Source organism: Nerophis lumbriciformis, linkage group LG03, assembly GCF_033978685.3.
Source record: "Nerophis lumbriciformis linkage group LG03, RoL_Nlum_v2.1, whole genome shotgun sequence".
Taxonomy (NCBI): Eukaryota; Metazoa; Chordata; class Actinopteri; order Syngnathiformes; family Syngnathidae; genus Nerophis; species Nerophis lumbriciformis.
Window position 1 is genome coordinate 20,540,001 of NC_084550.2, and position 13,735 is coordinate 20,553,735.

A 13,735-nucleotide genomic window follows, 5' to 3' on the forward strand; every position below is an offset into this window, starting at 1 on the left:
AGCTGCCTTGCTGGATCGAATTACAGGCACGTACATCCTCGTCTTTATCTGTTTGATTGTGAAGGCAAAAATAGTCGCGATCAAAAGTTGACATACACTTGTGAAGAACATAATGTCATGGCTGTCTTGAGTTTTCAATCATTTCTACAACTCTTGTTTTGTTTGTGATAGAGTGATTGGAGCACATACTTGTGGTCACAAAAGGCATACTTGGTCAACAGCCATACAGGTCACACTGAGGGTGGCCGTAAAGACAACTTTAACACTGTTACAAATATGCGCCACACTGTGAACCCACACCAAACAAGAATGACAAACACATTTCGGGAGAACATCCGCACCGTAACACAACATAAACACAACAGAACAAATACCCAGAACCCCTTGCAGCACTAACTCTTCCGGGACGCTACAATATACACCCCCGCAGAAGCTTGTGGATGGCTACTGTTGCGTTTTGAACCAGTTGTTCCTCCCAGGGAATTCAAGTCACAAGTCGCTCCCAAGCTCTTTACGAGACTTAAAGCTGAGTCGAAAAACCACCAGAGACAGAATAGGTATTTTGTAATATATTTGCAAAGCTTTGCATATATACATTGAAACCAGTCCAGCATAGAACATTCTATCGCGCCGCCAAGATGGTCTGCCCCCCGAAAAACCCTCCCCCCTCTTAAGTCCCTGGCAGTCATGTCTCTCTAGCCAAAACAAATGTCCATTATCTCTCTCTCTAACATTCCTCACTTCAAGGTTAAGCACACAGTTTTGCAGACAACCAAAAGACCACATTTGGAAGAAAAACACTAGCTGTTTTGTAATATGAAAATGAAATGAAAAGAAGTAACACTTAAATTCGGATATATGTAAATATCTGCCTCCGACACTACCAAAAGCGCCTTATTGCAGTGAAACTTGCCAAGGGACATGTAAGCAAATATTAACATTGCTGTATGTCAGCATACTTGCCAACCCTACCCATTTTCCCGGGAGACTCCCGAACTTCAGTGCCCTTCCTGACAATCTCCCGGGGCAACCATTCTCCCGAATTTCTCCCGATTTCCACCAGGACAACAATATTGGGGGCGTGCCTTAAAGGCACTGCCTTTAGCGTGCTCTCTCACCTGTAACCTTCACCCCCTTAACAGCCGCATGCTGTCCAGGCGTCTGCTTTTCCTCCATATAAACAGCGTGCCGGCCCGGTCACATAATAATGTAGCGTTGGACGGGTTTGACAATGGTCTTTACTCGAAGATGTCAAGAAATGCTGACACGTTGTATGATCTTTTAACTGGTTTATTGATAACGTTAAAAAAATAAATAAATAACACGTACACACACAAGTGTGGTCAACAGCCATACAGGTCACACTGAGGGTGGCCGTACAAACAACTTTAACACTGCAAATATGCGCCACACTGTGAACCCACACCAAACAAGAATGACAAACACATTTCGGGAGAACATCCGCACCGTAACACAACATAAACACAACAGAACAAATACCCAGAATCCCTTGCAGCACTAACTCTCCCGGGACGCTACAATAACATCTACGGCTTTTGGAGCTCAGTGCACAACTTCACACACAACAAGGAGGAGACGAAGCAGAAGAACGAAGAAGAGACATGGCGACGACGAGTAAGAAGAAGAAATACGCTTGCAAGTTACAAAATGATTGGAAACATTTTTTTTATTTCATCCAGGACAGCTCGAAGGGGAAGGGGTATGCTTCCTGCACCTCAACCCCTCCCCCGCAACCACGCCCCCCCAAACATGCCCCCCCACCCACCCACCACCCGTTTGTTTTATGCTCTTTTGTCTAAGAAAACGTTGATGTTTTTACATGGCAACCACACAATATATGCAATATTTTTTCCACATAAAACATTTTAAATTGACATTTTTGAAGTAATTGGAGCCTTGAAAATAATTCATTATAACACTGATTTTTTTGTCTTTTTTTATTTATTTTTTTTGAGCAATGGCAAAAAAAGAAAAATGAAAAAAGACAAAAGGGGGGAAAAAAACAGCCTGCATGGCAGCTTTGTGTTAATATTGCAACTTTTTCTTGTTAGATTTAATACCCTTTTTGCTTTTTTAAATGTTAAAAAAACAAATTGTAGTAGCATTTCCAGAATGTATGTATACTTTTGACCCAGCAAGATGTGGTCACATTTTCAGTAGAAACAACGTTTCTCAAAGTGCAATTGCGAGAAATTGAGGGATTTCACCACCTACGGTCCATAATATCATCAAAAGGTTCAGAGAATCTGGAGAAATCACTCCACGTAAGCGGCATGGCCGGAAACCAACATTGAATGACCGTGACCTTCGATCCCTCAGACGGCACTGTATCAAAAACCGACATCAATCTCTAAAGGATATCACCACATGGGCTCAGGAACACTTCAGAAACCCACTGTCACTAAATACAGTTGGTCGCTACATCTGTAAGTGCAAGTTAAAGCTCTACTATGCAAAGCCAAAGCCATTTATCAACAACACCCAGAAACGCCGCCGGCTTCTCTGGGCCCGAGATCATCTAAGATGGACTCATGCAAAGTGGAAAAGTGTTCTGTGGTCTGACGAGTCCACATTTCAAATTGTTTTTGGAAATATTCGACATCGGGGAAGCGAACCATCCAGACTGTTATCGACGCAAAGTTCAAAAGCCAGCATCTGTGATGGTATGGGGGTGCATTTTTGTCCAAGACATGGGTAACTTACACATCTGTGAAGGCACCATTAATGCTGAAAGGTACATACAGGTTTTGGAACAACATATGCTGCCATCTAAGCGCCGTCTTTTTCATGGACGCCCCTGCTTATTTCATCAAGACAATGCCAAGCCACATTCAGCACGTGTTAAAACAGCGTGGCTTCGTAAAAAAAAGAGTGCGGGTACTTTCCTGGCCCGCCTGCAGTCCAGACCTGTCTCCCATCGAAAATGTGTGGCGCATTATAAAATACGACAGCGGAGACCCCGGACTGCTGAACGACTGAAGCTCTACATAAAACAAGAATGGGAAAGAATTCCACTTTCAAAGCTTCAACAATTAATTTTCTCAGTTCCCAATCGTTTATTGAGTGTTGTTAAAAGAAAAAGTGATGTAACACAGTGGTGAACATGCATGTGTTGCAGCCATGAAATTCTAAGATCATTATTATTTGCAAAAAACAAAACAAGTTTGAGTTTGAACATCGTCTTTGTAGCATATTCAACTGAATATGGGTTGAAAAGGATTTGCAAATCATTGTATTCCGTTTATATTTACATCTAACACAACTTCCCAACTCATGTGGAAACGGGGTTTGTAGGAATGATTGGAAACTCAAGACAGCCATGACATTATGTTCTTTACAAGTATATGTCAACTTTTGACCACGACTGTAGATTAATTAGCAGGGACCTAACGTGTGATCCTTTCCCCCTCGACGACAGGCGGTCAAATCCAAGAAGCCCATGGAAATGACGGTGACTCTGACGGACGGCAGCGACGTCACCTTGCAGCTGGACTCGGCCTCCACCTCTGCGGAGGTCTGTCAAGCCGTGGCTGACAGGATTAACCTGCGTGACACATACGGCTTCTCCCTCTACATTCGCTTCTTTGAGAAAGTGAGCTCTGGCGAAGGATTTCCCCCCCCCCGCTCCGACTTAAGCGGGGCGGCGCACTTTTTAATCGCGTCGACCCTTTTTTGACTCCAGATGTGGTCCCTGGGCAGCTGCGGGAGGCACGTGTTGGACGCCGTGTCCCAGTGCGAGCAGGAGATGAGGAGGCAGGGCAAGGAGGAGAGGGACACGCCCGTGAAACTCGCCATCCGCAAGGAGCAGTTCACGCCCTGGCACGACTGTTCCAAAGACGCCATCAGCACGGATCTCATCTACAAGCAGATCACGCAGGGCATCAAGTCGGGGGAGTACACCAGCGAGAAGGTGGGCTCTGAACACAATGAGCTTGTTGAAGTCATGAAACAATATTAGCACATAGAACAGGGGTGTCAAACTCCTTTTTATTGAGGGCTGCCTTCTAAGGGGGCGCTCGTAACAGGGAATGCATATATATATATATATATATATACGGTATATATATATATATATATATATATATATATGTATGTGTGGGGGAAAAAAATCACAAGACTATTTCATCTCTACAGGCCTGTTTCATGAGGGGGGGTACCCTCAATCGTCAGGAGATTTTAATGGGAGCATTCGCATACCATGGTTTATATAGGGCACAGAGTGGGTGGGTACAGGCTGGCCTAGGGGCGTGGTGATTGGCTCATGTGTTACCTAGGAGGTGTTTCCGTCTGTGGCGGCATGTTGTTACAATTTCGCTGCGCTTGTTGAGGGATGACAGGTCTGGACGGTAAATAATAAACAGTTTCTCTTTCAAGCATAGGTTGCATCTTTTATTACCACTATTGTAAGGTGTGCTGGATGCAAGAATTTGCCATGTTATTGAATATTCAACATTATTGTCTTTGAGGTCCCAAATGTGTTTGCTGAGTTCTGTGGTATTTCGCAGGTTTTTGTTCCTGAAAGAAGCCTTGTGGTTGTTCCATCTGGTTTTGAATTCACCCTCGGTTAATCCTACATATGTGTCGGATGTGTTAATGTCCTTGCGTATTACCTTAGATTGGTAGATTGGTAATACGCAAGGACATTAACACATCCGACACATATGTAGGATTAACCGAGGGTGAATTCAAAACCAGATGGAACAACCACAAGGCTTCTTTCAGGAACAAAAACCTGCGAAATACCACAGAACTCAGCAAACACATTTGGGACCTCAAAGACAATAATGTTGAATATTCAATAACATGGCAAATTCTTGCATCCAGCACACCTTACAATAGTGGTAATAAAAGATGCAACCTATGCTTGAAAGAGAAACTGTTTATTATTTACCGTCCAGACCTGTCATCCCTCAACAAGCGCAGCGAAATTGTAACAACATGCCGCCACAGACGGAAACACCTCCTAGGTAACACATGAGCCAATCACCACGCCCCTAGGCCAGCCTGTACCCACCCACTCTGTGCCCTATATAAACCATGGTATGCGAATGCTCCCATTAAAATCTCCTGACGATTGAGGGTACCCCCCCTCATGAAACAGGCCTGTAGAGATGAAATAGTCTTGTGATTTTTTTCCCCACACATACATATATTGCGCTCTACTACGGTATCGAGCACTATTTTTTGGATAACCTTATTAAGACATATATATATATATATATATATATATATATATATATATATATATATATATATATGTATGTACAAAGACAAGATATTTAATGTTCGAACTGAGAAATGATGTGTAAGTTACCCATGCCTTGGGCACTAACACACCCCCATACCATCACAGATGCTGAAATAAGCAGGGGCGTCCATGGTAACGTTGCTTGGATGGCAACTTATGTTGCTCCAAAACCTGTATGTACCTTTCAGCATTAATGGTGCCTTCACAGATGTGTATGTGACCCATGTCTTGGGCACTAATACACCCCCATACCATCACAGATGCTGAAATAAGCAGGGGCGTCCATGACAACGTTGCTTGGATGGCAACATATGTTGCTCCAAAACCTGTATGTACCTTTCAGCATTAATGGTGCCTTCACAGATGTGTAAGTTACCCATGTCTTGGGCACTAATACACCCCCATACCATCACAGATGCTGAAATAAGCAGGGGCGTCCATGATAACGTTGCTTGGATGGCAACATATGTTGCTCCAAAACCTGTATGTACCTTTCAGCATTAATGGTGCCTTCACAGATGTGTAAGTTACCCATGTCTTGGGCACTAATACACCCCCATACCATCACAGATGCTGAAATAAGCAGGGGCGTCCATGATAACGTTGCTTGGATGGCAACATATGTTGCTCCAAAACCTGTATGTACCTTTCAGCATTAATGGTGCCTTCACAGATGTGTAAGTTACCCATGCCTTGTGCACTAATACACTCCCATACCATCAGAGATGCTGGCTTTTCAACTTTGCGCTTAAACAATCCGGATGGTTCTTTACCTCTTTGGTCCGGAGGACACGACGTCCACAGTTTCCAAAAACAATTTGAAATGTGGACTCGTCAGAGAACAGAACACTTTTCCGCTTTGCATCAGTCCATCTTAGATGAGCTCAGGCCCAGCGAAGCCAGCAACGTTTCTGGGTGTTGTTGATAAATGGCTTTCGCTTTGCATAGTAGAGTTATAACTTGCACTTACAGATGTAACGAGGAACTGTAGTTACCGACAGTGGTTTTCTGAAGTGTTCCTGAGCCCATGTGGTGATATCCTTTACACACTGATGTCGCTTTTTGATGCAGGGATCAAAGGTCACGGGCATTCAATGCTACGTGCAGTGATTTCTCCAGATTCTCCGAACCTTTTGATGATATTACGGACCGTAAATGGTGAAATCCCTAAATTCCTTGCAATAACTGGTTGAGAAATGTTGTTCTTAAACTGTTCGACAATTTGCTCACGCCATTTGTTCACAAAGTGGTGGCCCTCGCCCCTGTCCTTGTTTGTGAATGAGTGAGCATTTCATGGAAGATGCTTTTATACCCAATCATGGCACCCACCTGTTCCCAATTAGCCCGTTCACCTGTGGGATGTTCCAAATAAGAACATTCCTCAACTTTCTCAGTCTTTGTGCCAGCTTTTTTTGAAACATGTTCCAAATGAGCTAATACTTGCTAAAGTTTTCCAGTTCGAACGTTAAATATCTTGTCTTTGCAGTCTATTCAATTGAATATAAGTTGAAAAGGATTTGTATTCTGTTTTTATTTACCGTTTACACAGCGTGCCGCCTTAATTGGTGTTAGATTTCGTAGAAAGAACAATGATACGATGACATGTTTCTCAGGAGGATGAATACATCCATCTCGCAGCCAAGCACTATTACATCCAGTTTGGCTCCGCCTACAGCAAGGAGAACATGCAAAAGGTGGTGGAGGACTGCATCGCCACCCCTCTCATCGAAAACAAGTCCATGGGAAAATGGATCCAACTCATCAGCACAGCACACTTAGAGGTGGGAGAGTCAAAATGAACGATGCCAAAACCCGTAATATCGTATAAGGTGTAATACGGATTGGTTTCTGTATCATTAAATGAAGGTGAGCAACGCCTGAATGTTTTGTGTACTAACAGGGCCCTTACAGCAATAGTAGCATCAGCAAAGACATCGTGAAAGGAGAACTCGTCGACAGCGCTCGGGAGAAATGGGCGGTCGACTTCTCCAAGTTTTTTGAAGTGACAATGATGTCAGGTCAGTCCACATTCCGGGTGGCGCTGAATCGAGAGTTTGCATTGAGACCTTCCTCTTTCCGCCCACAGGACCGCCTTTGCCCAAAAGCAGGTTCATTGTGGCAGTCAACTGGAGTGGCATCTTGTTCATGGACGGAAAAGAAAAGAAGCTTCTAGAGCTGCCTTACCTGGAGGTCAACCAAGTCCACAAGTTAAGGTATGGTTCAAGATCATAAAGGGGACCTATGATGAGTTTAGTCTACGTTTAACCAGTGTTGGGTTGGTTACTGAAAACCAGTATCTAGTTACAGTTACTAGTTACTTTATTTCAAAAGTAACTCTGTTGCTAACTCAGTTACTTACATCAAAAAGTAATGCGTTACTGTAAAAAAGTAACTATTTAGTTACTTATATATATATTTATTTTTTTAAGGCCCCATTTAATGCCCTTTTAGCCTTCATTTCAGTACTGTTATTGCACTGGAGAATAATACAATCTGTTGATCAACTTGACTTGCATTTGCATCACTGAACTCTGCTAAGCCATGTGGTCTACATACAACACACAAAGACAAAGGTATGTTTCAATTTGTTTCAGGCCAGAACAAATTGACAAAACTATTTGAAATAGCTGCAACATAACATACATAAGTAACAAACAGCATAATAACAACGTAGCTGTAAACCAAGGAAGGCACACACTACATACACAAAGCCTAACCAGGGTTTTTTTTCTCTCAAGGAATTATGAAATAAAATCATGTCTGAAGCCCAGAACACTACACATTTCCCCAGTTTTAGTTTAGAGATAAGGAAAGATTGGCCTGGCCCACTAGCATCCCTCTTTAAGTTTGTGAACTTTATAGTCTATACATTTAGAGTAATGTGATAATCAAACATTCTAGAAGTCTAGAATGAAAGAGTATATAAGAAAATTGACAGAGTGTGTCTACCTTCAGTGCGCAGTGCCTCGTTAAAATCCAGCCGCTGTTGCTTAGGAGGTGAAGTGTGTCTCTCTTTACTAGCTTCGTCGAAGCATGTTGCTTTTGTAGCTGTTTCAGCCGATTTGAATTGCTAGGATAGGAGCTTTGATCCAAGACACAACTCACATTTAACTAAAATGTTATTTTCTATTGTGGTCGACAAAAGAAAAGTAGTGAGAATATCTGCATGTTAAGAAACTCGTCTTCGCCATGTCTTGTTAGTAAACACACACAGCGCATGGCGCGCCTCTTCCCTGTCCCCTCTTCTGCAGCGCTCCAATAAAACACACTCAGATCTTCTCAGTTTCTAGCCGATACTAAAACCGGGAATTTTTCTAGTTCCTTAACCAACTTGGTTTTTGTCCTGAATATGAGGAGTGTTTTGACGGTGGAACGGTTGAAAAATGTGAAAGGAGTAGTCGAACTTAAGGGTGGAAATAGATTACCAAAAAATGGTAATTCCTGGAAATTTTTTGAATGTGAAAAAAGGGTACTTTGAATGTCCAGGATGAGTGGAATGTGTTAACATTGGATTGGTTTGAATAGGTTGAAAAATGTGGGATTTGTGCAACTTGGAAAAATGTCCTATTCATTTCAATGGGAACTTCCTGGAAATTTGGGAATTTTGAGATAAGCGGGATTTAAAAAAAAAAATGATTAGGAGCATTAATGTCCTGAATGAGCTGAATTGGTTGGTGTTGGAATTGTTTGAATCGGTCAAGAAATGTTGAATTAGTAACAGCTTTTAATTGAGAAATTCCTGGAATTTCGGGAAAACCGGGATTTTTTCTAGTTCCTTAACCAACTTGGTTTTTGTCCTGAATGTGAGGAGTGTTTTGACGGTGGAATGGTTGAAAAATGTGAAAGGACTAGTCGAACATATGGGTGGAAATAGGTTACCAAAAAATGGAAATTCCTGGAAATTTGTTGAATGTGGAAAAATTGAGGTTTGAATGTCCAGGATGAGTGGGATGTGTTAATATTGGAATGGTTTGAATAGGTTGAAAAATGTGGGAATCGTGCAACTTGGAAAAATGTTCCATTTATTTCAATGGGAACTTCTTGGGAATTTTGGGAAAAGTGGGTTTTTTTGGAACATGATTTGGAGCATGAATGTCCTGAATGAGCTGAATTGGTTTGAGTTGGAATTGTTTAAATCGGTTAAGAAATGTTGAACTAGTAACAGCCTTTAATTGAGAAATTCCTGGAATTTTGGGAAAACCGGGAATTTTTCTAGTTCCTTAATCAACTTGGTTTTTGTCCTGAATATGAGGAGTGTTTTGATGGTGGAACGGTTGAAAAATGTAAAAGTAGCAGTCGAACTCAAGGGTGGAAATAAGTTACCAAAAAAACGTAAATTCCTGGAAATGTGTAGAATGTGGAAAAATGGTAGTTTGAATGTCCTGGATGAGTTGAATGTGTTAATATTGGAATGATTGGAATAGGTTGACAAATGTGGGAATTGTGCAACTTGGAAAAATGTGCCATTCATTTCAATGGGAACTTCTTGGAAATTTGGGAATTTTGGGAAAAGCTGTATTTTTTGGAACATGATTCGGAGCATGAATGTCCTGAATGAGCTGAATTGGTTGGTGTTGGAATTGTTTAAATCGGTCAAGAAATGTTGAATTAGTAACGGTTTTTAAATGAGAAATTCCTGGAATTTCAGGAAAACCGGGATTTTTTCTAGTTCCTTAACCAACTTGGTAATTGATTTTGTATGGGGAAAATGTCCCTAAAATTGGGAATTGTAGGAAATCCGGGAATTTTTTTTATAATTGTTGAAAGGGAGCACGCAATTCCTGAACAGGCGCAACATTTTCAAATTGCAACGGTTTGAATCGGATGAAAAATACGGAAGTTGTGGAACTTTGAAAAATGTCCCGTTCTTTTCAGTGGGAATTTGGGGAAAAGAGGGAATTTTTTTGAAAATGCTAAGAAATGTTAATGTTCCGAATTGTGTTAGAATTTTTCAAATCAGTCAAAAAATGTTGAAATAGTAACATTTTTAATTCAGAAATGTTATTACGGAATTCTCGGAAATTTGGGGAAACTGGGAATTTTTCCAGTTCAAAAAACAACTCCGTTTTTTGTCCTGATTAAGAGGAATGTTTTGACGGTGGAACTGCTGAAAAATGTGAAAGGAGTAGTCGAACCTAAGGGTGGAAATAGGTTACAAAAAAACGTGAATTCCTGGAAATTTGTTGAATGTGAAAAAACGGTAGTTTGAATGTCCAGGATGAGTGGAATGTGTTAATATTTGAATGGTTTGAATAAGTTGAAAAATGTGGGAATTGTGCTACTTGGAAAAATGTCCCATTCATGTCAATGGGAACTTCCTGGAAAGTTGGGGAAAAGCGGGATTTTTTTGAAAATGATTAAAAAAAATGTGAATGTTCTGAATTGTGTTGGAATTTTTCAAACAGGTCGAGAAATGTTGAAGTAGTAACATTTTTAAATGAGAAATGCTGTTATGGAATTCCTGGAATTTCGGGAAAACTGGGAATTTTTCCAGTTGAAAAAAACAACTCAGTTTTTTGTCCTGATTAAGACGAATGTGTTGACAGTCGAACAGTTGAAGTGGGTTTAAAAATATGGGAGTAGTAGTCGACAGAAAAAAGGGTTTTTGTCCTGATTAAGAGGAATGTTTTGACGGTGGAACGGCTGAAAAATGTGAAAGGAGTAGTCGAACCTAAGGGTGGAAATAGGTTACCAAAAAACGTGAATTCCTGGAAATTTGTTGAATGTGTAAAAATGGTAGTTTGAATGTCCAGGATGAGTTGAATAGGTTGAAAAATGTGTGAATTGTGCTACTTGGAAAAATGTCCTATTCATGTCAATGGGAACTTCCTGGAAATTTGGGGAAAAGCGGGATTTTTTTTGAAAATGCTAAAAAAAAAAAAGTGAATGTTCTGAATTGTGTTGGAATTTTTCAAATCGGTCGAGAAATGTTGAAGTAGTAACATTTTTAAATGAGAAATGCTATTATGGAATTCCTGGAATTTCGGGAAAACTGGGAATTTTTCCGGTTCAAAAAACAACTCAGTTTTTTGTCCTGATTAAGAGGAATGTTTTTACGGTGGAATGGCTGAAAAATGTGAAAGGAGTAGTCGAACCTAAGGGTGGAAATAGGTTACCAAAAAACGTGAATTCCTGCAAATTTGTTGAATGTGAAAAAATGGTTGTTTGAATGTCCAGGATGAGTTTAATGGTTTGAATAGGTTGAAAAATGTGGGAATTGTGCTACTTGGAAAAATGTCCCATTCATGTCAATGGGAACTTCCTGGAAATTTGGGGAAAAGCGTAATTTTTTTGGAAAATGCTAAAAAAAAAGTGAATGTTCTGAATTGTGTTGGAATTTTTCAAATCGGTCGAGAAATGTTGAAGTAACTTTTTTAAATGAGAAATGCTGTTATGGAATTTCGGGAAAACTGGGAATTTTTCCAGTTCAAAAAAACAACTCAGTTTTTTGTCCTGATTAAGAGGAATGTTTTGACGGTGGAACGGTTGAAAAATGTGAAAGGAGTAGTCGAACCTACGGGTGGAAATAGGTTACCAAAAAACGTGAATTCCTGGAAATTTGTTGTATGTGAAAAAATGGTAGTTTGAATGTCCAGGATGAGTGGAATGTGTTAATATTTGAATGGCTTAAATAGGTTGAAAAATGTGGGAATTGTGCTACTTGGAAAAATGTCCCATTCATGTCAACGGGAACTTTCTGGAAATTTGGGGAAAAGCGGGATTTTTTTGAAAATGCTAAAAAAAATGTGAATGTTCTGAATTGTGTTGGAATTTTTCAAATCGGTCGAGAAATGTTGAAATAGTAACATTTTTAAATGAGAAATGCTATTATGGAATTCCTGGAATTTCGGGAAAACTGGGAATTTTTCCAGTTCAAAAAACAACTCAGTTTTTTGTCCTGATTAAGAGGAATGTTTTGACGGTGGAACGGCTGAAAAATGTGAAAGGAGTAGTCGAACCTAAGGGTGGAAATAGGTTACCAAAAAACGTGAATTCCTGGAAATTTGTTGAATGTGAAAAAATGGTAGTTTGAATGTCCAGGATGAGTTGAATAGGTTGAAAAATGTGTGAATTGTGCTACTTGGAAAAATGTCCTATTCATGTCAATGGGAACTTCCTGGAAATTTGGGGAAAAGCGGGATTTTTTTTGAAAATGCTAAAAAAAAAAAGTGAATGTTCTGAATTGTGTTGAATTTTTCAAATCGGTCGAGAAATGTTGAAGTAGTAACATTTTTAAATGAGAAATGCTATTATGGAATTCCTGGAATTTCGGGAAAACTGGGAATTTTTCCAGTTGAAAAAAACAACTCAGTTTTTTGTCCTGATTAAGACGAATGTGTTGACAGTCGAACAGTTGAAGTGGGTTTAAAAATATGGGAGTAGTAGTCGACAGAAAAAAGGGTGAAAAAGGGGATTAAAAAACGGGAATTCTGGGAATTCCTGGAAAACCTGGTCTCAAACTTGAGCCCCCCTTAGTTGGGCTGTACTGAAAACAAATTTTGTTGTACTTTTTTGGTGCAATGACAATAAAGTTACATTCCATTAACCAGGCTTGTAAAACTCCACTGTGTAGGATGGGTGTCGGTTTCTTTAATGTATTGTAATCCACAGGAAGATTTTGTTTTGACCCGAGATCTACATAGCCTCACCTTTTCTTTGAACTGTTTTGTAACCAAAGGGGACGGCTGTTTACGACCCACCTCCCTTAGAAACGGCTGTTGCCATGTAATTAGGGAAAGTCCAAATAAAAGAGGAGGCGTACAATCTTTCGTCAGAGCGTGGCGGAAGACTGTACAAATAGTACAGCCCAGACATTTCTCCTCAATTGAGCTAAATTGAATTCTGTCTCTGTTTAATTCCTTGCTTCTTGTCTTGTTTAATAAATGTCATCAGTGTTTGAACCTGACATTCTTTCTTTAAGTCCTTGCTGCCAGCATGGTCGTTTGTGTTTAATCACATTTTTTTTTTCTAGCGACGGCCCTGCCAGTAACCAGTCGATAAGTGTATCCACGGTCCGAGGGGAATTTGTTCTAAAGTGTGGGGAAGCTGATGACTTGGTTGCAGTTGTGGAGCAAAACCTGAGTGGACTGCGAGGCCGTTCAATATTTGCGCTGGCTCAGCAGGATTCCAATAAATCAGGTAGGAGTCTGGTAACAATTTATAGGGACGCACGCATAAAGAAACATCATACTTTTATGCTTCCACAGATGACCCTGGGTTCTTGGTGTTTAAACGAGGCGACCTCCTGGTGATAGAGAAGGATCAAAAGTATTCCTCTGACAAGAACACGGTGGAAGCGACTAATCAGAAGACAAACAACGCGGGTGTTGTCGATAAGGACGCGTTGCAGTTTCTTCCAACTCTGAGTAGACCCACTGATGAAATGCTGGTAGTGTATATTCAACAATATTTTATTTACCTCGGACAAAGGTGTCCAAACCTTTTCCACATGCAGAAAAATTGAAG

General features: G+C 40.5%; 1 protein-coding gene across 1 annotated transcript in view; it reads left to right on the forward strand.

Moving 5' to 3' along the window:
- The window catches only part of LOC133580802 (unconventional myosin-VIIb-like), a 136,453-nt gene that overhangs the window by 91,839 nt on the left and 30,879 nt on the right, over positions 1-13,735 (forward strand). Inside the window, exons 27-34 of the mRNA XM_061935032.2 lie at positions 1-26; positions 3,440-3,613; positions 3,704-3,931; positions 6,883-7,050; positions 7,170-7,287; positions 7,356-7,482; positions 13,242-13,408; positions 13,477-13,658. The exon at positions 1-26 is cut by the window's left edge and continues 94 nt beyond it. Coding sequence (XP_061791016.2) covers positions 1-26; positions 3,440-3,613; positions 3,704-3,931; positions 6,883-7,050; positions 7,170-7,287; positions 7,356-7,482; positions 13,242-13,408; positions 13,477-13,658 — 1,190 coding nt within the window. The remainder of the gene's footprint in view (positions 27-3,439; positions 3,614-3,703; positions 3,932-6,882; positions 7,051-7,169; positions 7,288-7,355; positions 7,483-13,241; positions 13,409-13,476; positions 13,659-13,735) is intronic.